Raw genomic sequence first — 25,470 nt, 5'->3', positions numbered from 1 at the left:
CGCCGAGCCAGGAGCCCGATGTGGGGCTCGATCCCAGGACGCCGGGATCATGACCTGAGCCGAAGGCAGACGCTTAACCATCTGAGCCACCCAGGCGCCCCACAGAGTCTGTTTTTTATCATCTCCATGCAGCAAACATTCTAAACAATGTCAGTGATAAAAGACCGCGATCTGGTGGACTGGACCTCTCCCACGGACACTGCCCCCCCCCCGGCCCACTCCACACACACACCTTGGCATACTACAGCTTTCATTCGTAGCTTTTCTTAGGGTCTGCTATTTTATTTGTGAGTCATTAACCCTCACTGGGTTCTTGGTACCCCAAGTGGTGGGGGAGGAGGATGGGTGAGGGAGGTGGGTGATGGGAGGAAGGAGGGGTTGCCTTTAAACGCTATGTCTCCCTCTCCTCCCCAGTGAAGGCTGTCTGGGAAACAGGAGCTGGGAAACCAGGCATGAGGCCCAACTCCCGACTCTGCCCTCAGGGCAGACATTGTCCCCAACTTGGAGTCAGCCTTCTGCTGGGAACAGGGAGTGCCTTGGAGACCCAGCCCTGATATCCCAGCTTCTGCAAGACATTCCCTGTGCCCCAAGGCAAAGTTAGTCACTTCCTTCTCCAGCTCCACAGCACTCTTTTGTACACCCCTTTGTTAGAGCACTGGGCACACTGGAGCCCCCCAGATCACCCCACTCTGTAGGGAGCTCCCTGAGGGCAGGCACTGACTTGTTCATCTTTGTTCTCCGCGTTCTAACCGGGGGGGACTGACACCGAGCAGATGCTCAAAAAATGTTCAGTGACCCCCAAAACAGAATCCCACGCTGTCTTCATCTTTCCCCCCATGAAACGTGTCCGCTATCAGTCAGTGATTACTAGGGTCCAGGGTGAGGCATTATCCATTCATTCATTCCGCAGAAGCTGGTTTATTTATTCTTATGCAATGATCATTACGGTAAGGCGCTCTGTCTCTTTACTGTCATTGATCTGAGGGATTTCATTTATGGAAGACATTCAGTGGCAAAGCTGATAGAGCAATAGCGACTCAGGCCCAAGTGCAGACGTTTCTGGAAGGAAATGCAGACGTGCCAGAGGGAAGCGGACGCGGTTCCTGCAGTCTGTGTCCCGGCCGTCCCACCGAGGCCGGTGGCGATCAGGGCTTTGCTGGGGCCTCGGTGAAGGACAGGAACGACTTCCCAACCACGGGTGGGGAGGAGGCGGGAGGGAGATGCGACGGGACGCGTTCAGCCTTGTCCGGGCCACACCCAGTTTAGTCAATGACTTCTGAACCCCGAGAACGGAAAGGAACACAGTGGAGCTTGGGCCTAGGACTTCAAAATAAAACTGCCAACCCGCTTCTGCAGCAAAGCACGAGCCATCCCTCTTCCAGGGGGGCAGCACCCCGGCCGCCAGGACGGTCTGCAAAGGGGAGCGGTCCTGCAGAACACCGCACAGGTCTGCGGAAGGGGCGCCCGGCCACCCGGTCTGCTTCCTTCCCTCCGCACAGAGGAACCTGCCTGGCGACTCCCACCGGAGCCGTGTCAGCAGGATCCGTGCGAAGAACTTTCTGCCAAGATGAAATTCAACCTCCACGGGACTGTGCTGGGACGGCATGTTAAAATACATTTTTCGAGGCACCTGAAATGTCAAAGCATGTAAAATAAATAAAAGCCAATTAACAGTTGCATCTGGGGAGATAGCCCTGGGTGGGGCGGAGAAGGAGATGGAGCCGGAGGCCTTGGGAAGCACCCAGCTGATGGCTTTTGCGGCACTTCCTGAGGCCCAGCTTTCACCGATGCTCAGAACCTTCCGTGGCCTCTCCGGGAGCATTCGCAAACCCATACCCCATGGGCCAAATCCAGCTCACAGCTGTGTTTCATTTGGCTCGAGTGGCATGTTCTTTTTTAAAAGTTGAAAATCTGCTAATAGGACACGTGCTTTCCAGGCAACCGCAGTCCTCACTCCTCCCAAATGTCTTACAACAGGCTGGTCATGTGACCTGCGGGGGCCTCCCCTGTGGGCATCCAGGTCCGTGACCCCTGTGCTCTGGACTCTCAACCCTGGCTGCCCGCTGGAATATTCCGAGGGAGCTTTAGAAAATACCCGTGTCTGGGTCTCACCCCTAGAGAATCTGATTTAATCTACCTGGAGTACAGCCTGGACAGCAGTCTTAAATTCTCTCCAGGTGACTCTAATGTGCAGTAAAATTGGAGGAGCCACTGCCCTTGACAGAGCCCTGATCCAGGCTGCTTTCCATCAGGCACTGCTTATCTCCGGATCGACCAGTTCTCTCGACCTAAGGCTGCACCACCTGGTCGTAGAAGCACCACCTCACCCAGACCCTTGAATCTGACCTTCTCTGAAAGGGGTCCAGGCCAAACTCCCCAGAGGATCCCTAATGCCTTGGAAGATAATGATCCCTTTTGAAATGATGACTTTAGGGCCACTTTTCCAGAGCTTTTAATAGTTGGCGACTTTAACCACAGGCACATTCAGAATCAATCAGCCTATATTAGGCATGAAGCACTTTCTCATTTGACTCCTCATGTTAGATCTATAACATCATGAAGGTATTACTCTCCCATTTTACAGGTGGGAAAATGGGGATACCTAGCCCTGGGGCCATAAAAACCCTACTTGGTAACTCTGGCTGCAGTTGAATTTATTTTAATAAACACTCAGTGTCTGTTAATGCAGTCTGCAGAGGGCTCTGTTCCAGAACAGCCCTAACGATTGCTTACAGCCAGAATGTACCGCTGATGGGTCAGTGACTGTGCCGCACTTGTTGGTAAACGTTCGCCCTTAGAATTAACGGACATATATTAGGCACCAGGCACTTTGTCCGACCACTGCTGTTGCTAGATCCACAACAAAGGTGAACAAGGTGCGGCCGCCACGCTCGAAGGCTCATGCCTCGAGGGGGAAGTGGATGCTGCAGCACTCACAACGGGGTATGTTGCACAATCGAAGAGGGTGTAAGCTGAGTGTGTGAGACCATCAAGAGGGCAGCATGGGGCGCCTGGGTGGCTCAGTTGGTTAAGCGACTGCCTTCGGCTCAGGTCGTGATCCCGGGGTCCTGGGATCGAGTCCCACATCGGGCTCCCTGCTCGGCAGGGAGCCTGCTTCTGCCTCTGACCCTCCTGTCTCATGCTGTTTCTCTCTCGCTCGCTCTCTAATAAATAAATAAATAAAATCTTAAAAAAAAAAAAAAAAGAGGGCAGCATGTACTTCGACCTGCAGACACCAAGGAAGGCTCACAGAGCAAGAGATATTTAGACCGGCATCTTGAAAGATGAGTAGGCGTTTCCCAGGCAGAGGAGGGGGAGAGTGGGTGGAGGTAACCTGCTAAGCAAAGGCATCGAGGTGCCCCACGGCCCAGCGTGTTTGGAAAACTTGGCTTTGAGTCAGGAAAAGAATTCTAGATTCCCTTGAACGTCACTTTATCCTGCTTACCTATGAACCTAATGGTTCTGAATGGCCTCGATAATTTTTTTCAGTATGTGGCCCATCGAGGTGAGTTGCAGATGAGTTTTCCAGCTGCAAAGACGGAGCTCACGGCCACAGCATCTCTCTTCTGTTACCCAGCACCCCTCCTTTTCAAATAGCATTCCAGAAATCTAAAAGGGACCCTTATCTCCAGCAGAAAGTAATCTCTTTTCCTCTCTCACTGTATACATATATATATATATGTATACACACACACACACACATAATTAGCCCCACTGGCGTTGCTAATTACCTTACGTTGGCTAATTCCAATGGCAGCATAATTTTTAAAAAATCACAGGAAAAAGATGGAAATCCCAGAAAAAGGAGCACATAATGTAAACACTAGTACTCGGGATATTTGCTTAAACTCGTCTTGGGACAGAGCCTAAGTCATTCCACTGATCAATACACTCACATGAATGTCTGTCATTCCTCTTGTCCAAGTCTCTTAAAATCCACACTCTGTCGCTTCCCCTGGAAAAAAAGATTTTTTTCAACGCTGTTGAATTCAGAAATTACGGATTTTTATATTCAAGCCCTGTGAGTTATCTAAAGGCTTTTATTTGATCTGATTATGGCTCCACCTTCTTAAGTGAATGCATCCTCAGAAGTAGCATCGCCTTGTCCGAGATCAGCCGAAATGTCTGTGCATGATCCTGCACTTCTCCTTTCCACGTGCATGTGTGTTAGCCCGAAGCAATGTACATGACTTTGATATTCTTCAATATATGCAAGCTTAATTACAAACGTAGGGGCCTAGGGTAGGTCAGCCCTTCATTATCATTAATGAACCTTCTTCATCTGTACTGAGAGACCTCTAATTGGGTTTATTTCTTAAAGTAGGCATGAAAGCATCCTTCAGAAGTATACTTTGCCAATCTACTTTGTGGGGTAAACCTGCTAATCCACGCAAGCTGGAGGACCCGCGGAAGATAAATAAGGTCCATGACGTGAGCTGGCTGAGGAAGCCACAATGAAAATCCACTACATCACAACATATACTTGGTTCATTAATCTGTAAGTAGAACCTGGCCTTAATTATTCATGATAATAGCCCTTAATATACTAGTCCGCCACAGCGTATTTTGTATCAGTAATGGAGGTCTCTGTCCTTTACGAACTTATTACAACTCTCTGCTATTAAATCTTCATGGAGAGGTGGGGTAAGAGCCTGGCCAGGGTTTTCATGGGAATGTCATGTTCGAAGCGTAATAACCAGGCTTTACTGTTCTGGAGAGACTTTCATCCTAAGGATCTCAAAGCGCTTTACAAGCCTTCATTAGTGCCAGGAACACCCCGAAGTTACCCTGGTTTTACTATCTTTGTTTTATAGGTGAAGAAACAAGACCCAGGCTGGTGAAGTGACTTGCCCAAGGTCACAAAACAGATCAACCAGACATCTTGCAGGGCTCAGGCAGGTTTAGGTGGTGACTGGTTTTCTCCCGAAGAAACCACTTGAGTGTCTTTTTGAGCTAAAGTCACCGAGGCCGTGGCTTTCAGTGTGTGGGTGGCCCCCCCCCACCTGGTACTCCGGCACGTTCCAGGCACTTAACAGACCCTCGGTGCCTGCTGAAGGGAGAGACTAACAATCATTCTGCTGGTGCTTCCGATGATTCAAAATGCCTTGTGAGTTACTCAGACTCTTTTTTTTCACAATTTCTGTCCCACTTGGTCTAGCTTATGGAGAGTCCTGCGAAGTATGCTAAATATGCCACCACTCTTGCTTTCATATCACACTAAGCAGAAGTGAGTGTTTGCAGGGTTTTGCTCTTAGGAAGAGACAGACAGAGATTGCCATGCCCCATATTATAGGATATTAATAAAAGACCTTCGCTCAAGGCAGGCTCTGCTGTTGTTTTGGAGAGTTCTAGATAATTAAGTGGTAGGTTCTCCTGCTAAGTCCAGCTATACTTTCTAAAGCCTCAAGCTTCAAGAAAATGGAGAAAGAGCTTTGAAAAAGGTATTTTTTTTAATGCCTAGTGACATGTAGACTACGGATCCTACTTTGAGGTTGGTGAGGGTGGATCTTTTTTGTTTGTTTTGCTTTAAATGTGTGTATTTGAACCCAGCTCAGATTTACATTTAAGACATTTTTAAAAGCGTCCGCACTCCCCGTTGTGTGGAATGCCAGGAAACGGGTTCATTCCACGAGGAATGAGCTTTCAGCTCTGTCCTTTGTGACAGATTCCAGAGCGTCTCTACCTTCAGGCAGGCGGGTCACCAGGCCGCTCCGCTGACCCCCCCTAACCTGTACCAGGCTGTCGGCAAGCACTCCTGTCAGCTCTGTTTACTCTGGCAAGACTGATGGCATCCAGGTGGATTTCCCAACCCCCGCGCCTCCTCACTCCGCCCCCACCGCTCCTCTCCGACCCACAGCCCCTCGGCCTTTGCCGGTTGCAGAGATCCCCGTGCAAGCCCGGGCTTCTGGCTCGGCTTCTAGGAGAGCAGGCCCGAGGCGGGGCGGCCACCTGAGTCCCCCCCCCCCCCCCCCTCCCCGGCCATCACCCCCTGCCCCAGCCCCAGAGCGTGTCCTCTGGCCTCTGGGAGAATGTGCCTTTGTGCTTGTCACTGCCCTGGCTTCTCTCTGGACACAGTCACTGGCCTGGGAGGGCTGTGCTGTCAGGCAGATAATCCTGTGAAGCATCTGGAAGGGCCTGGTCAGGAGATGCTCAGCTCAAGAATGTCAGGAGGAGATGGAAGGGTGCCGGAGCCGGGCTCCCGGCTCGGGCTGAGGGTAAACAGGCTGTTTCCTGGTGCACGCAGCCTCGGGTCGGCCGGCACCCTGGGCTGGTGATTGCTGGTGACCTTCAGGACTCGGGATCACCGTGACTGTTAGGTACTGAGAAGTGTTGTTAGGCTTTCCCGGACGTGGCGCTGAGCACTAGGGTCTCGACCACGAGTAAGGCTCTGTTCCCCGGGGAATGTGTGTGTGTGGAGGCGGGGAAGGAGGGGGGCAAGTTAAAAGATAGGAAAGCAAACACTAAACTCCATGCTACAGAATCCGGAAAGGGAGTGGAGAGGGTGTCCAAAGGCACAAAAGGGACGGGGACATGGGGGCTGGAAAGGAGAGCATACCTGACAGAAGAGCAGAGGTGTGTTCAGGGCCCGTGGCAGAGGGATGTCTGGTGCAAGGGTTCGCATATGGGGGGGGGCGGTGAGGGGTCTGGGAGAAGAGGGTCTTGAGTGCCAGGCAGAGGGGTTATTCAGCAGGCGAAAAGAAAAATGTTCTGGAAGGATTGGCCAGGAAGGTGGGAGACTGGCATGATCCAGGCGGTGTTCTAGAAAATTAATCTGGCATCAGTGTGTAGGTGGAAAGAGACTGAGAGCAGGAAGCCGGTTGATGATAGGAACCCACACATGATTTGATAAGTCCTGCTTAACCTGTTCACAGTCGAGAGCTTTCTTCAACCCCGGAGCCTCCACACCCTTCCATGGTGACCTTCATTCATCCCTCAGGTCTTGGCTTACATGCCACTTCTTCTGGGGAGACCTCCCTGACTGACCCCACCTTAGGCAGGGTTCCCCAAAGCCCCCTTGCTTTGTCCCAATGACCTCATTGTGTTTTATGTGTGGTTAAAACAACAACGACAAACACCACCTAACATAAAATTTACCATCTTCACTATTTAAATATACAGCTCAGTCATGTTAAGTAAAATCACCATTTTGTGCACGAAGCACCACCATCCATCTCTAGAACTCATTTATCTTGCAAAACTGAAATTCCGTATCCATCTACAGCTCCCCTTTTCCCTCTCCCCCAGCCCCTGGCCACCACCCTTCTGCTTTCTGTCTCTGTGAATTTAACTACCCTTAGGTACCTCATATAACAAGTGGAATCATACAGTACTTGTCTTTTAGTCTAGCCAGTGTTTGGCTACTTCACTTAATGTAATGTCCTCAAGGTTCATCCGTATGATAGCATGTGACAGGATTTCCATCCTTTGTAAGGTGAAATAATATTCCATTCCGTAAATATCCACGATAGATAGATAGATAGATAGATAGATAGATAGATAGATAGATAGATCATATTTTGTTTACCCATTCACCCATTCATGAAAACTGGCAGACTTTTTATTTTTAGATAAAATGGACTCTGATAGAATAAAACAGAACAGAATAAAAATAGGAGAGTGCATTCTTGTAATAAGGGTATGTATTGAGTTGAGAGCCCCTTATCAGAACACCTATATAACAAGGTTGGCAAGATGGGAAACAAAATTTAGGAACATGAAAACTCCCTCCTCTCTCTTGTGTAACAGCACAAGCGTGCAGGGGGGGTATGGATGACTTTTCTCACCTCAAACCACCAAAATGAGCAAAAGAGGAGTGAGAAAGTGCTACTTCTCCCAGCCACATTTTTGCAGGCATTTTCCACCCCGTGGCACTCTCTGTGTGGCAATATGCATGGGCTGGCTGACTAGAACCAGTCCTCCTACCTGCGTGATCCTAGAGGCGCTCACCGAATCAGAATGTAGTCTTCTGCTACTCAGCTTTCCTGGCCACTGGAGGCCCAATTTAGGAGCCATGAGCCTTTTGCCTCTCGGCGTCCTTCCATTTTATGCTCCTCGCACCACATATTTTTTTTTTTTAAGATTTTATTTATTTATTTGCGAGAGAGACAATGAGAGAGAGACAGAGAGCATGAGAGGGAGGAGGGTCAGAGGGAGAAGCAGACTCCCTGCTGAGCAGCGACCCCGATGCGGGACTCGATCCCGGGACTCCAGGATCATGACCTGAGCCGAAGGCAGTGGCTTAACCAACGGAGCCACCCAGGCGCCCAAGTCTTTTTTTTTTTAAAGATTTTATTTATTTATTTGAGAGAGAGAGAATGAGAGACAGAGAGCACGAGAGGGAGGAGGGCCAGAGGGAGGAGCAGACTCCCTGCTGAGCAGGGAGCCCGATGCGGGACTCGATCCTGGGACTCCAGGATCATGACCTGAGCCGAAGGCAGTGGCTTAACCAACGGAGCCACCCAGGTGCCCCCTCGCACCGCATATTAAACCCTGGACAGGAGTCCTTCCTTAAGAGCAGGACAGTTGTCTGAAAGGTTTATACCTTGCAGCCACAAAGTATAAGGAGGGACACACACACACACACACACACACACACACACACACACATGCACGCATACCCTGGGGCCACAGAAGCAAAGGGGAGAGGTTGCAATCATACCTTGGTGACTGTGGGATGGTAAGGAGAGGATATGGGGGTAACCATCACCTCAAATCTTTTCCCTAGCCATCGGCAGAGACATCACCACCACCTCCACCGTATTTTCCCTTTGTTCTGGCTGTTACACAGATGTGGAATGATGTAAGTGTGCACTGAGGTCCGGGGCCTCCGTGGATGCAGCGAGGTCCTCTGTTGACCTATGTCTGGCGCCCTTGATTGCCCGCAGGCCCCAGGACTGCACTGGACCGGGAACAGAGTCATTAATAAATACCCCTGCCTGAGAAAACCAACCAAATCTGTATAAACAAGAACTGTGAGCTGGAAATCACACTGGTAGTTGGTTAACATAATAGCCACATCCCTTGAGATACATCTACAATTCAAAGATCCATAAGGCATTTAGGTGTAGATAAAAGCTGCGGTTGGGATGCTAATGTGTAATATGATTATGCTAATTTTCAATATAGGTGATACCATAGAAATTCAAAATTAAAGAACCATATCTGACACTTGCTTGTTGTAGGTGAACTTTAAAATTGCTCTGGGAACTCAGAACACCTTACTGAGATGTAGAGACACCGAAGACATGAATTGATACTGAACTTCCAATATAAATTATACATTTAGAAGCAGGACTCCAGTCAAAATAGGGTTAAGGTCATACTTTGAGATCCTCTTTACCTCGACAGGTGACAATGATAGATAAAATGTAAAAACGAAACACGACAAATGCGTAGCCAAGCTCAAAAAGAAAACAAATAATTCCAAGGACTCTAAATTATTCAGAAATACTAGCTGACAAGTGGTAAGCAAAGTTGATGGGTTCAAAAGTACCCCATGAGAGACAGGAGACCAAAGCCAGGATCGTTACAAAACAGCCCAGATTCAAACACTGGTGGCTTCTCTCCAGCCCAGGATACCAGGTGGAGCTTCTCCCACATCCCTAGGTAGGTGGCTTCTTAAGAGCCAGAGGTCCAGGTGATAGTCTTAGCATATTTTTTAGCCAAAATGTGATTATTGGAATGATTTCCCACTCGCCTTGATTCGGGGTGCTTTTAGTGCTGCTTCCTTATGAAGAAGCAACCTTCTGTAAGCCTTGCTTTCCCTCCTGTAGGCTGGCAAAGGACAGTGGGGCAGCCAACCCACACAACCGCTGTTTGTGCATGGCTAAAGATGGTGATGATTTTATAGCATCCTGGGCACTTCACACCCATGAGGTAGGAATTGGGGCTCTGTACCAGGCCCTTCTTCTTGGGCTTCCTCTTTTCTTCCAGGCATGGGTGGAGGAGGTCCTTCACAAGGGGCATGTTCTTGTGGGGAGGTCGTTACCACCAGAAAGGCCATATTTTTCTTCCAGGCTTCCTTAATGGGTCAGGGAGTCCCACTTCAATCTCAATTGTATATAGTGATCCTAGATCTGATTACGACTCTTGCATTAAGTTTTAAATCAACAGTGAGTAGGTGAATTCACTCCAGCTGACATGACAAGAATACAGCTGCCTGAAAATGACTATAAGATGACAATTTTAGGGTCTTCAGAGGGATAAGTGAATGAATAACATCCATAAAAGGATAAAAAAGCTATGAAACAAAACAGGCAGAAACAAAGCAAGAACAGGAGAATATGAAAAAGAATGTATAATAAATCTTAGAACTGAAAAATATATTCACTAAGGCAAAAAAAAAGTATTCCTCTGTATTGGACACAAAAAGAAAAGTAGCAGATTGAGAGATAGTACGAGGAATTTACCCAGCACAATAAAGATAGATTACAAAGAGAGTTCAGAACACAGGGGATGGATAGAGAGGTTCCAGCAAGTTCTAGCATAGATCTAATAATAGTCTGAAGTAAGAGGATGGTGAAGATGAGAACAACAGTTGAAAAATGTTGGCTGAGATTTTTTCCTCATAGTGAAAGAATAAACACACCGAATACAGAGCATGCAAGTAAATCATTCCTAGATACATCATATGAAGCTGCAAAAAATCAAGGATAAAAAGGAAAAAAAAACATCAAAGTGACATTAGAGGCAAGACGGATTCTGCAACGGGGTATTAGACCAAGAGTGGACCACTCACGAGCAGTATCAGAAGCCAGAAGACTTACAATGGAATAATGTGGTCGATGTGCTAAAAGAAAAAAAGAATCTGTTCAGAATTCTAAAGTATCGTTCACAAGTAAGAGCAAAAGAAAAGCTTTTTCAGATTTGCAAAGTCAAAGGGCACTTGCCCTTCACAGATCCTCACTGAAAAGACTACCAAAGGACTTAATTCAGCAAGAAGAAAAGTGAACCCAAAGGGATGGGATGGAGTATGAAAAAAGAAAGCCCAAATGAGGGGCAAGATATAAGGATAGATGAACTGTGGACTGTAAATTTGGGTAGAAGTTATCCGAAGATGTTTAAGATAAGAAGGAAATGTTGTAACATGAGCCAACACAAAGAAATAATTCACCAGCATGAATAAGAAAACACTTGGTCTGCACTAGATTTGCTCTGTTCAGCCATCCACCAGAAGTGGGCTGAGCAACCTGCACCTATTGATTGATTATACTCCAGTCTTATTCCAAGAAAGATTTAGGTTAGCTAACCTGCAGCTATTCCTGGTCTTCGTTTTCAGATCCAGGAACTTCCTAAGGGAGTCGTTGGCAGCCTTTTGGTTGAACCTCTGGCACCACTCCCAGGGAGAGCTCTCCGTGTTCAAATGAATCATGGGATGTGGGTTTTTTTGTTGTTTTTTAGAAATCCAGTCCCTCTAGGCTTCCAGACAAACACACTAAAGACTTTTAGAAAAACTCAAAGGAACATGGGACCTATGAAAAAATTCCGCAGCAACTGAAGACTATGGAAGACCCCAAAGGAAAATCTTCCTCTTCACATAGGTTAACATGAAGATAAAGCTGCTTTCTATTTCCAATGAGATAAAGGAATTCATTATGCCAATAAACAGGTCAGCACAAAAAGGGAATGCCACAAAATTATTCCCATAATAGCTGAGATTGGGTCTTCATTAAAAGCAGTAAGAGAGAATGAAAACTGCAGAGAAGCTCTTCATCCAAATAGATGATAATACCAAGCATTATATACCAAAAGCTGGATAAATCAATACAAAATATTTTAAATGAAGCAAAAGAAGACAATATATATGAAGAGGAGGACACTGACCTGACCACCAAACTGTGAATAAAACTTTCCTGATAGGAGCGCCTGGGTGGCTCAGTCGTTAAGAGTCTGCCTTTGGCTCAGGTCGTGATCCCAGGGTCCTGGGATCGAGCCCCGCATCGGGCTCCCTGCTCCGCGGGAAGCCTGCTTCTCCCTCTCCCACTCCCCCTGCTTATGTTCCCTCTCTCGCTGTGTCTCTCTCTGTCAAATAAATAAATAAAATCTTTAAAAAACAAAAACAAAAAACCAAAAATCTTTCCTGATAAAGAAGGAACAGCTGATTAAGAATAGATTAGAGACTCCTGGCTGGGTCGGTCCATGGGCGTGTGACTCTTAATCTCAGGGTTGTGACTTCAAGCCCCATGTTGGGCATGGAGCCTACTTTAAAATAAAATTTTAAAAAAGAATAGGTTATAAAAGTTCCCAGAATTTGGCAGGGAAAAAATTGACTTTGGAAATCAGGAGGACTTGCCTTATCCCAGATAAGAGCAATAAAAAGGAAATAATATTAATACATATCCTCATGTATTCTTTAACCTCAAGGGGAAAAAATACTCAAAAGGGTTAAAAATCAAGCTTGCTTTATATGTCTCTTCTGAAATAGCCAACGTTCAAATAGAAGAAATGCCTATAGTCCAATAAGATGTAGATGTGACCCACGAGGATTTCATTTCTAGTCATGGGTTGTTCATATATAAGGGAAATTGAAAGACATTTTAAGATTTGCAGAGACTCAAAAGTATCAATAAGCTTAGTACTGTGTATGCAGATATTCTTCAAGAGTGTTCAAGTCATTGGTCAGAATTAGTGAAGGAACTATTAACTGGGAAGTTATGATTACAAAAAAAAATAGTGATTGTTACTGAAATCAAGTTATGGACTTAAGTATAAAAATCTACGTTAGGTTTTTACAATGAACAGGGGGAAAGTGATACTGTTATCTAAATAACTGATACAGATATTGGAACAGAAGGAAAATCCTTTTAAAAGAATAAAAGGAGGATGTTTTATATTGCAGTGTGCAGCTCTGAAGAGGACTCCATAGAGCCCCTCCCCCGGGGTGTTCAGGTCTTTGTGAAATCTCCCTACGCTGCCGTGTGAGCTGGACACTCTTCTAACAGAGTGGAGCAGAAGGGATGGAATGTCACCTCTGAGATTAGGTTCCAGAACGACTCTGGCTTCCATCTTGCTCACCATGTCTTGTTCTCTCTTGCTTTCTCCCTTGCTCGCTCTGAGCAAAGCACCACCATGTTGAGCTGCCCCCATGGATAGACCCACGTGGCAAGAAACTGTAACTCTGGCAAACAGCCAGCCAGGATCTGACGCCTGCCAACAGCCGCATGAGTGAGCTTGGAAGTGGATCTTTTGAGGCCTGCCAATAGCCACATGGGGGAGCTTGGAAGCAAATGCTCCCCCAGTTGACTGCAGTCTTACTGGAGACTGAGCCAGAGGACCCCCAGCTAAGCCATGGTCCCGAGACTAAATAGTTAGTTGTCTTGAGCCACCCCATTTTAGGATAATTTGTTACATGGCAATATATAGCTATAATCTGATTAGATTTTCAACTTTAGAAGAACAGGAAAGGTAAGGAAAGAAGAAGGAGGCTCAGAAGGGCATAATATTTCTTTTTTCCATGAAGGGGAGTCAGAAGATACCAGCTTTGGCTGAGTACAGGACAGAAGTTTACAAAATGTTTCAAGAAAATTGTTACTGGGTGAACAATATGGTGAGGGGCTTCCAAGTAGCCAAAAGTAAACAGGGTTCCTTTCATATGTCAGCACAGAAACAGAGAGAAAGACTAAAGGAAGCACATCACGAAGAAATCTTTCAAGTCAGAACAAGGGTAGCGCTTAGATCGGGTGCTATTTTAGAGAGCCAGGATACTCAAGTTCGTTTAAAAAAGAGAATGCAACAATATAGACTTATTCCATAAACAAGCATCTATTGAGTGCCTTCTGGGATACCTGGTGAGCTGGGCAGATTTCTATCTGATGGTGAATACAAATAAGCCATTGCAACACGGAATAGTAAGTGCAACAACCAGAAACGTACAGAACATAAGAAAGCTGATTGATGGGACTCTTTCTACCTTGGTATTGTTAACCCTTTCAGTCTGGGACTACCCACAGCTCAGCGCCCTCCTCCAAGTAGCCTTCAAGATTCCCAAGCCCTAACCCTAACACACACACACACAGGACTGCAATGAAAACTTTTAATTCACTGTTATTAGGTTGTGATTAAATAGAGTTTGCACACAAAAAAAGAATTCAAGAATAGAGAATATGCGTAATACAACTTTAAGGTAGAATTAGGAGATGATATTTAATAAGCAGAAACACAAGTTATTTTTGACAAAGCCCTGTGAATAAATTCACACAAGTAGAAATTACATCAGCCATAATCTCTGGTCATAATGTCGTAAAGTAAGAAATCATAAGCTAAAGACAAAAAAAAAAAAAAGCCATCAATCAACTGGAAAGCCTTATGTAATATCTGGCTCACAGGAAAATAACATAAGAAGAGAGGGTTTAGAAAAAAAGGTTATGGAAATATTACACAAGAAGACACAGGAAATGTGACTAATGATATACCAGCGTTGAACTAACAGAATGAAATTATTTTTTGAAAGAATTTAGCATTCAATGTAAGCTGCTAGAAATAGAATGAAAAAGAACTCCTAAGGAAAATAAGAGGAAGGAAATAATAAAGATGAAAGAAGCTGACTCTGAAGAAACAACTAACATGGACAAGATAGTGGCCAATCCCTTAAGAGGACAAAAAGGAAACACAACCAGAATTGAGACAATTGACATAAGGAGAGCGACGATGGATTTTAAAGTTATTATGTGATTGTACATAACTATGTACAAACTATGTATGGGATTTTAAAATAGCAATTAGGTGGACATTGCTCCCTAGAAGTAAATAAATAATTGAAGTAGAAGAAGCAGGAAACTCAGAAAGAAGAAAACGAGTTGAAAAAACAGTTGTGGGCGCATGGGTGGCTCAGTCGTTAAGCGTCTGCCTTCGGCTCAGGTCATGATCCCGGGGTCCTGGGATCGAGTCCCGCATCGGGCTCCTTGCTCAGCACAGAGCCTGCCTCTCCCTCTGCCTGCCTGCCACTCCCCCTGCTTATGCTCTCTCTCTCTCTCACTCTCTCTGTGTCAAATAATTAAATGAAATCTTTTTTAAATAAAAGAAAAAACAGTTGTAAAAACAAAACTTCTACCCCTGTCGCCAGGTATCAGGAAGAAGTGAGTAGAAAGGTAGATGCTGTCAAATCTTACAGAAGCAGATCATTTCCATGTTAGAAAAACTCTTCCATGGCACTGGGGAAAATGGGCAGCTACCAGCTGATTGTACAAAATAAACATGTCTAAGGAGTCCAGACTTCCCTGACTTCACATACACCTACTACAAGCCAATTTCCTTTATATAAATACAAAAACCTAAAATGGATGGAATGCCATGGGACGTGGACTATACAGTCCTACATCATTTATTGGGTACCTATTGCTGGGCACGGGGGTACTCCAACACCATGCTAAACGCTGGGAAATCCTATGTCAGTAAGATATGGTCCTTGCCATCCAGGAGCTCATGGTCTCATGGAGAGGAGACACATTAAAAACAACAACAATAATTAAAATGTGTTACATGCAAATGAAATCATTCTCAGAGTGTAGCGTGGAGTGGGGACATCTAGCCCAGCAAGGAAAGGTTAAACAGGGGGCTCCCGGTAAAGATTTCCCCAGAGGACAGTGTGCTTGAGCTAAGTCTCAAGGAAGAGTAGAAATTAGCCAAAAGGGAGGTGCGGGGAGTGATGCTCTACCTCAGTGCGTGAGGCTATCCCAGGCATGGGGGACAGGCATTCTTAGAACAATCTATGCACCTCGATGGTCTTTGCCTCCCGTTTCTCACGTTGATTTCATCGGGTCTAAACCAAAAGTGGCAGAGCATGAAGCATAAGCAAAGCAGGTGGCTGTGGACAGAACTTGAGAAACATGAAAAGGGCAGGTGGAGGAAGAGGAGCCCATGAAGGACATGGAATAATAGTGAGAGGAACAAACAAAACCAGGAGTACAGGAGGCCATGGCAAGCAGGGAGACGGTGGTCCACAGAGACCAGTACGGGGGAGAGTGCGAGCAACTGAGGAAGGCCTGCTAGATTAGAAATCAAGGATCGAGATGGGAAGTGCAGACGAGTTTGAAAAGCTGGGGCAACAAGAGAAAGTGGACGCGGTGTGAGATCAAGGGAATGTTCTGGGTTTGGCTTTCAAGGTTGTTTCAGATATTTGCTGCTACATACCAAACCGCTCTAAAACTTAGGACTTAAATCAAGGATTTTTTATTTCTCAGGATTCTGTGAATGAATACGGCAGCTCTTCCACTGGTCTCCCCTGTGGTCACTCTCGGGGCTGTATACAGCTGGTGGGTCACCTGCTTGGGAAGGTGGGGACACTAGGCTTCTCTGTCTGCAGAGAGTGGTCTCAGATCCTCTCTCCCAGAGTGGTCACTCACGCTCCAGGGTCTCTGCCACATGGCCATTCTCTCTAGCAGGACAGTCTATAGACTTTCTTAGATATGGTGGCCGGGCTCCCAAAGGGAATAATCCAAGAGAGGTAAGCTCAGCATGCACACACTTGCCAAGGTTCTGCTTGCACCACACCTGCTAAATGACCTTTTACCCAAAACGAATTACATGATCAAGCCTAGAGTCCACCTGGAAGGGGACTACTCAAGGGTGTGCACACGGGGAGAACGGGGAGGGGAGATCTATGGATACAGTAGTCCATTATCAGGGTGTTTTTTCCCCTTAATATGGGAGAGAGTTAAAAATGTTTATAGGTGGAACCCAGGCTAATTGAAAGGGAGGCATCGAAGATACAATCAAAAGAGATTCTTACTAATAGGGTCCCCGAGGATGTGCTTGGTGGGAGGACAGAGAGGAACACCATCCTCTGAGGCTGGGAGAAGAGAGATTAAAAAGGGGTTGGGGATGTGTTTTGGTTAAATCGCTGAGGGGAGGAAAAGGGGGGGGTGTCCATGGAAATGCGGCACTGGGGTAGAGATTCGACGTGTGGGAACACCAACTCCACCGCCATCTTGCTTCTCCATCAACACTCAGTCTGCATGTTGAAGCCAAGGAGGCCGATTATAGTATTGATCTGGGTATAGAACTTGGTTGTTGGATGCTGCAGGAGGATAGTGGTGCCAGGGAATTGTGGGTTACTGGAGAGAGTTATCTGAATCATAGAAACAGGGTTCTGAGTCCGTTGGTCAGAAAGAGAGGCCAGGAGAGAACTGATAGAGGATAGAGCCAGGGAACTGGAGGTCTCTCTAGATTCAAAATACACTCAGGTGTGAGGGAAGATGGGAGAAAGAGAAGAGAAGGTGAAGCCCAAGGAGGGCCAAGGATTGTAGGGCTGGATTATGGGATGGGCAGACCACGTGAACATGGATATCCAGGAATTAACGAAGGCCCCAGTGGGGCGCCAAGCTGTAAGCCAGTCCCCAGTGTCAGCAATGAGTGAAGGGGGTGACAGGAAGGGACAGTCCTGCTGAGGGGCTGTTCGTGAAGGCAGGGACTGGGTCTGTTGTATCCTCGGGCACCGGAACAGTGCCTGGCACCTAGAAGCACTCAGTACTAAGAGTTATTTGTGGAATAAACAAATGACTCTTATCCTCAATTTACGGGTAAGAAAACCGGGGCTCCCGAAGGTTGAATGTATTGCTCCAAGTTACACCGCTAGGGTTCAGCCAGCCAGCGCGTCCTACCTCCTTACCAAACCACACTGTGGATTTCCTTCTCAACCCTCCAAGAGGCAGCTCATGATTTTATTATCTCAAAACTATTTAAATGGCATTTGTCATTCCTTGGGCACTGGGATGGACTATCCCGAAGTTGAATGAATACAGGGAGTGGTTTTATAAAAAAAAAAAAATCTTCCTTGAGGCCTAGAGGGATTTACTCACTTATTGGAAATACATCACATGTCTTTTCCAGGCACATCCAAGGAAGCTGGTCCTGTAACCATATCCTTGCCAGTTGGCCAACATTTCATTATTCTCTCTTCTTCTGCGGTCATGGTCTCATCTTCTTTGTTAAGACTCCGAAAATCAGGAAGAAATACATACACACATGAGAGCTGTCCACCCATTAGTCACCATAGCTTTTTCCACAGACTCTGTAGGATTAAAGAAATTAATTAGCCTTCAGCCAAGCAGATCTGAGGCTGTTCAAGCCTTCCTATCATCCTTAAAGAAAAATGAAAACATCTCCCCAAAGGCTATTGTCCGTTATGGAATCCAACTTAAGAAGGAGGGTGGCGACATGCTCCTCTTTCCCACTGGACCAAAATTTCAAAGCTTCAAATGTGTGGTAAATCTAACCAAAGATAAAGATTTGCAGGTGTTTTTTTGCATAAAAGCAAGAAGGGCAGATGTATCTGGAACGTGCTTCTAGCCAAATGGGACATCTGCAATCCATTAGGGGTGTCCCGAAGAGAGAAAGTGAGAGGAGAGGTTCAAGCAGAAAGCCTGCTCTGTAGAAACACGAGCATGAAGATGTGTGTGGACCCGGCCGTCAGGATCTGAAGACCCCGGGCTTCTACAAAACGTTACCTTTCCAGGGGTAAACTCACATCTCTGCCAAATACCCCAGTTCCTCTTTTTTCTCTCCTCCTCCCAAGTTATCTTTGAAATGTCAGTGCCTTCTCTTTACTCAAGTACACCTACATGTTTTAGTGTTTAAGACTTGGCAGTCACCTCAGATAAAGAGAACATTCCCCTTGGAACGCGCAGACTTTCCTTTCCCAACACTCATGAAGAACGACCCGTGTCCTGACTCGGCTTCTTGCACTGCAGCAGAACAAAGCAAAATTGTCACCAGGGGCATTACTTGCGGGTTACTCACTGGCTGTTACACACCTTGCTTCAGACTCCCAAGGAAACCACTAGCTTTTATTAAAGCGTGTGTAACAAAGCCTCTTGCAAAATACCCATGGCTGTGAACATGATGGGAAGGTGTGTAACTCCAGAATGGGCATGAAGAAAGTCACTGGATTTTGTTCAAATCGAGGATCATTGCCCAGGGCTTGCTTTTGGCCTCCTTTTCGCGGCCTGCCGTTGAACTTCAGTGACTGGGCCCGAATGGAGCGTCCCGTGGAACAAGGGGGCTCCTTAAATACGTTCCTTCACTGAGCGGACCAGGTCTGTTTCCTGTGGAACGGCTCTTCCGTGCTTACTGGCCTTTTGATAAACTATTAGTGCTGGGGCCTTTTGTTAATGACTAAACTCCTGGTGACAGGGGGGGAAAAAAAAAAACCCGGCCTGTTGAAACTTGTGTTGTAATTTGAGGATTAAAAGCCACACCTCTGGGAAACATCAGTATCAAAGCTGATTCGGTGTGGAAGACAAGGTGTTAGAAGCCACAGTTTGACAAAGTGGATTTCCAAGTGCAGTTAGCAATTACATTTGTAGAAGTCCTCAATTATGCCATTTACAAGAAAGTACTTTTAAGAAGCTACAAGTCAGGAATGTGTTTTTAAATCTCTTCATTTACACATTTATAGGGAAAGCCCATATTTATGAAGCACCTACTGGTAAAGAACCCTGTGCTAGCTACCGTGAAAAGCAACAGATCTTACTCTCCAAAATCTCAAAAGCCAAGGAAGAAAAGTCTCTTCAAAAATGAAAATATGTAGTCAGTGCATTTCTGGAAAATACTTAAGATCAAGGAGAAAATCATGACTCCAGCATCAACGTGCTCTGATTGGAAGAACCTCCTCACTTGGCCCAGGGTTTGTGGATTGAGGGCCTGTATCAGAAGAGTGTCTCCTGACCCTCTTGATTACCAGTGTCATCTAAAAGTGAAAGAACAAAGACTGTTACACCAGAGGACACTTAGTATTTCATTTATCCTTCATCCCAAAATAATCTTCCAGTAAACCTGAATGTAAGTTTCTGTATCAGTTGAGGACCTTTCTACTCACAAAATGAACAACAACAACAAAAAATCTCACATTGGCTTAAATGATAAAAATGATTTAATTGTTCACAAATTTAAAAGGCCAAAGGCTTCAGGCATGGTTTGATCAGGGCTTCAGCTGACTTTACCCGCAATTCTCTCAACTCTACTCAACTCCATGTGTCAGTTCCATTCCCTTTCTGATTTTCCTTTATTATCACAGGATGCTGCCAGGAACAATAGGGATCACATGGCTTTTTTCTTCACAACTGTAGGAAAAGAACAACTTGGCTTCTCATGACCACCAAACAAAAGTCCTGAGCTTTGAGCTGATTGGGCCACTCTGGAGCCAATCTCTGTGGCCAGAAAAATATCTGGGTGCTGATTGGTTTATGCACGGGTTACCTACACCAATCACCTGTGGGATTGAGGTTGGGTACCTCCCCAGAGGATGTGGCTGCTACCTGCTAGGGAAGGAATAGAACAGAGGTTTGAGGAGGCAATCCCAGGGTAATGTCTGCTACAGTCCTTTTTTATACGGAGTCTGGATCACTAATTGATTTTTATTCACTATCAGATACAAGCTCTGTAAAGAGAAACCCATTTCCTCTATAAACTTGCCAAGTCAGATATTTAAAGATGGCTTTACTTTTTCAAAAACATAGCAAAATGGGTTAACTCTGTTTGTTTTTTCATAGCTCTCTTTCCCTGAAGAATACATTGAAAACCCCAAAGAAATGTTTTTGAAGTTTGATGTAAGTTAGTAATTGAGGATGATTTAAAATCTGTCCTATAGCCCATCTTCCCTAGCCCTTTCTTCCCAATTTCCAAAAGCAACATGAAACCAAGTTGGAATTCTCTGTTACAGAAACCCAAATATTTTCTCCAAAGGTTTAGATAATGGGTCATTAAAGGTGCAGGAGGCGCCACATTCCAAGGTATGATGAACCTGAAAACTTTCCTTCTGATGCATGTTCACCAGCCTCCCAAAACTTATCAAAGCAGCGCCTGTCCTGTCCTCATAAAACTCCCCCCAAATTCATCAGCTCCACATGCCAAGTGCCAGTTGCAGGGATGTTCCACAATATTTGTTCTACGCTTCAGTTGGAAATAGAGCCCCTTCAGTTCAGAGATGTAATTGGAGTAGTCAATTGGAAATAGAGCCCCTTAAGTTCAGAGATGTAATTGGAGTAGTCAATAGAGTGTCCAGGGAGGAGTCCGCCTGTGACCGTTTCCTCCCACCACCTTGGTGAGGAGAGAATGAGCTATTTAGAGGGAAGATCACAGCCTTGAGTGTGGAAAGGCCACGGAAGACAGACTCCCTACACCCCAGACATACCAAAACAACGGTAGCCAAACTTGCAATGCTTTCCCCCAAGCCTTCCACTTGGAAGAAGCATCATGAGCTTTCACCTTGTCCAGGCGGGAAATGAGTATTCTTTCCTGGTTACAGAGGGCGCCCCAACTGCATCCCGGGCACTGGCATTCAGGGAAGCCCCTTGGTAGAATCAGGCTTGGGTTTGTTTTTAGCTTGGAATTGACGATTGTAGGTATCACTTCCTCACTGGAGATCTGGCCGGCTGGGCTACCATAAGCCACAGTGCAAGGCACGGTGCATTCCTCTCTGTATTGCAGCAGGACGCGCAGGCCACTTTGGTCCCTTCGACCCCTTCCGCTGTGTGGAAGATGAAGGAGCAGGAACAGTCCTCGGCCGCCAAAGTCCTGCACCACCTCTGGAATGGCTTCATCTCTCCCTCAATAGGGAGCAGCCCTGGGGCCAGAGGGAAGAACTTGCACACCTGAGCAGACCTGAGGCAGGCCGGCCTGCCCCCCAGCAGGCAGCTGGGGCTGGGGGCGGGGGGAGGGTAGCTTGGCCCGAACGCTGCTTAGTCAGGCTCCCATGCTGAGCTGAGCTGCAGATGTGCCCAGACCTGCCACCACCAGGTGTCGGCGTCTGGGCCGGGAGGTGACGGCACAAATGAGACTCTTGCCTCCTGCTGTTTCCCAACACTGTCCCCGGAGGAATGTGGAAGACTCAGGCAAGGCCATCTTTGACGGCCTCTGACACAGCCATAGCTCTCTGGCCACCCTGCCACGTCCAAAGCCTCGGCCCATCCTGTCCCTTTGACCCTCACACAGTGCTGCCCACAGCCCCAGGGCCGGCTCCTCCCCGAGCCATGGGAGGCTCAGGTGGGAGGCAGCTGCCCACCTGCTCTGCTCCAATACACGGCTTTCATCACTACTGCCCAAACCTCCCAAGCTAAAGGTGTTTCTTTTCTTTTTAATACAATGCTCCCATGATTTAAAATGCCTTTGTTGTTGTTGTTGTTAAAAAAATCGTTTTTGAAATTCATTTGTCCCCACTGGGGAAAAATTTCACACTTCCCAAGGAGAAGCTATTCTGTATTTAACAGAATTATTAATGACTAGCACAAGTCTTCCCCAAGTGTAAATATTGGAAAAGCTTACCAGCCCATTAGTGGACTTCCGATGCAACACAAAAAGGTCGTTACTCATCTCTGTGTGGCTTCTGAGAATTCCGTTTTAAGCTCAGGCAGGCTGTGAGCCGTTTGCCATCAAGACTTAATAGACACTCTACAAAAGTTCACTGCACACCTACTATGTACTAAGCCCAGGCCTCAAGAAGACGACCCTGTACGTAGCAGAAGGTGCAAATGAACAGCGCATTGGCCAGATTCAGCCTGCAACCATATTTTGTTTGTCTCGCACCATATCTATCAAAAATTTGAATTAGTTGCCAACTTCTAAATATCAGAATATTTCCAGCTTCTCTTGAAAACTCAGGAAATCTGGCAAAACCGAGCTCACATTCCTGGCTAACAACTGCCCACTTCAGACAGGTGCAAGCGCTCGGTTCACACAGCCCCCATCTGCCCTGCGTCCCTCCGACTTAACCTGCCCAGACCCTCAGCATCTTGCAGCGTATGTCAGGGTGGGCAGTCAAGGCACACCCATCCACCCACCCCGTGAAAGGCCTCACTCAGACACAGAGCAACCCAACCTGGTCTCTCAGTTAAGAAGAGCTGCTTCACGCCTCCAAAGAACAGCTCCCACAGTTTTTCTGATTTTGTGTCTTCTCAGCTTTTCCTCTTTTCAATAAAGATTTTTTTTTTAAATCCCTGGTAATGTAAAGTTCGGGGAAACATTCTGTTTTTAGGGCTACAACAAGGAATTGAACACAAAAGGAAAATGACAAGCTGGAGCACAGAAAGCAACAAGCGAGGACTTTGAGAACAGGATGGGCACTCGGGGAGGCCCCCGTTGGCCAGATGAAGAGGCTGAGGCCTTGAGAAGGTGAAAGCCATGCCCAGGTCCCACTACTGAGCGGCAGGAGAACAGAAGCTTGATCTGAACAGTCTTTACCCAGCCGGTGACATATTCTTTTTACACGGAGGGGTGGTTTCTCTGTCCCAGCTTCTGCTTCTGTGTTTCCAAGGAATGGCAGAGAAGCCCACCAGATCTGGAAATAAATGTGAGGATTGATTTCACAAGTCGCACGGTAACATCAGATACAGGATTCTAAATGAACCTGCAGAAAATTAATTAGCAATTTTCATCTAGACCTACTGATTCCCTAGATGTGGGTCAAAATTGTCGTATTTGAAGAAATGTGTCTGTTGATCCTGATGGTGTGTGTTGGGAGAGGCGGCCTGTTTGGATGTTTTTCAAATTATATATTGCCAAATCTTCCTTGTGTTTTTAACCAGGAATAGAGGTAAACAGGTTCATCTTAATATTTGTTGCTAGTGGAAAATTTTGCTAAAGCAAATATAATTATGCAGTTGCAACCGACACGAAGATGCTGACCAACACTCTTCTATTGGACATACTCAAGGTACTAAAAGTGGACCACTGCCTGGGACTTAAAACATTTTGGTATATTTCTAATAAGCATATATGGCCATTCAATAATACTGCAGCCAAGAACTCCTCTGTAACAAACTGAAATTAATTCAAAAGCCAGCTTTATGTCCAGCAGAAAGGAGGGGAAGAGAGCAGCCTTTGTAGAACAGAGACGATCCTACTTAGCCCCACCAGTCTGGCCAGGGACACAGTTTCATGCCTACTTTTGTAGACGAGGACAGTGAGCCAAGACAGCCGACGTCCTCGGCCAGTTTCCAATTGCTGGGAACTGGCTACACCTGGGTCATTCTAACTCCAAACCCTGAGCTTTGTCTACTACAGTGGCTCAGAGCACGGAAGCCACTGAGAGGAGCAAGGGGTTGGTGGGGCCGGGGAGACTTCTGAGAGGCGGTGACATTTGAGAAAGACCTTGAAGGATACTTTGGGTCACAACGGGCAGAGAAGAGAGGAGCACAAAGGCCTCAAGGCTGAACCCCGGAAGGGAGGGGGAAGTGCACAGAAAAACGGAAGGTGAGGAGTTTAGGTTTGGAATTCACAAAGCAAAGCTTCATCATAAAGTTTCCATGTGCAAAAACATGAATCCTCCCAACACCTGTAAGACAGGCAGCCTCACACCTACAACGAAGGGCCCCACACTGCAGACCAGGACACTTAGGTGGCCAGAAGGCTAGGAATGTGTGTCCAGCCTTGGGAGAGGCAGCAGGGCCCTCTGGACCCCAAGGAGCCGGCGGACCACACTTTCTTGCACGTACACCCTGTTGGCCCCTTTCCCTCCCCTTCCCCTCAGAGCTCTGCGCCTTTCAGAGCCAGAACCAGGCGCCGCTGTCTGCCTGACTGCAATGCGTTTCTTCCTTCCCACTCACATCTTCTCCCCGAGCCTGAGATTAAGGACGGGTTTTGTCTCCTGCCCCAGGATCGACACCCGCAGCAAGGTAGGTAGAATAAACTGCAACACGAGGAAATAGGGCCCCATCTCCCCCACCCAGTCCGGCCTTCAGACAGTCTTTTTAGGGAACTGAAAAGGGAGGGGAGAGAAGGCCTGAGTCTGCTCAGGTTCCGTGTCTGCCCGCCCAGGGGCGTTAGAAGAGCTGCGTCCTGCCTCAGCAGCTGTGGGCCATCTCTGCCAGCTCCTCGGCGGGGTGAAGCCTCGTGGGTTCTCAGGCCCAGGAAGCCGGTTCTCCCAAAGGCTCCGCCCCATCTGCTCCTGGGGGCCAAGCTCCTGTTCGGTTTTCCCAGGACATTTAACTTCCCTTTCTCCTTAGCGCCCTATAGGAGGGGTAAAAATAGGATCCCATTTTACAGCGGAAGCAACTGAGGCTCTGCGAAGTCACTTGTCCTGGGACAGCGGTTCGCCTGGGCCTGGAACTCCCAGCACACAGGGAAGGGGGTGCTTTCCGAGTTCTTGGAGCCTCCTGGGACCCCCTCTCTCCACCTGCTGGGACACGTGCCCACACCTCCTCTGGAAATAAACTTCCCGGGGGCGAGGGGGGCGCCGCCGGCTCCTTGGCCGCGGTGGGACCCCGCGGCGCCCCCGGGGTCGGGAGGGCGGCGGAATCATCCCCCGAGACCCGAGCCAGGGAACTTCAGAGCGCTTCGCCCTTCCCCGCAGAGGCAAACGCGGACACGTCCGTGTCTTCGCCGACAAGTGCCTTCAAGCCCGGCGGGCGCAGACACCTCCGCGCCGGCCGCCGGCGAGGTCTCCGCTGCCGGCGGGGGCACGGCCTCGCGCCAGCTGCGCCGAGTTAGCGCGTTCGCCGGCCGCCCGAGCGGAGGCACTTCCCGGGCGGCGCGGCGGCC

General features: G+C 47.2%; 1 protein-coding gene across 1 annotated transcript; it reads right to left on the bottom strand.

Annotated features, from left to right (window-relative positions):
* Positions 1-9,714: 9,714 nt before the first annotated feature.
* On the bottom strand, positions 9,715-9,966 carry LOC118023204 (40S ribosomal protein S27-like). Its single transcript, XM_035024359.1, has one exon. It carries the CDS (start codon positions 9,964-9,966, stop codon positions 9,715-9,717), a length of 252 nt encoding a protein of 83 aa, XP_034880250.1.
* Positions 9,967-25,470: the final 15,504 nt, after the last annotated feature.

This window comes from Mirounga leonina, unplaced genomic scaffold (assembly GCF_011800145.1).
Source record: "Mirounga leonina isolate KUSES-001 unplaced genomic scaffold, KU_Mleo_1.0 Mir_178, whole genome shotgun sequence".
Classification (NCBI taxonomy): domain Eukaryota; kingdom Metazoa; phylum Chordata; class Mammalia; order Carnivora; family Phocidae; genus Mirounga; species Mirounga leonina.
This window is presented reverse-complemented; position numbering and strand designations above follow the sequence as displayed.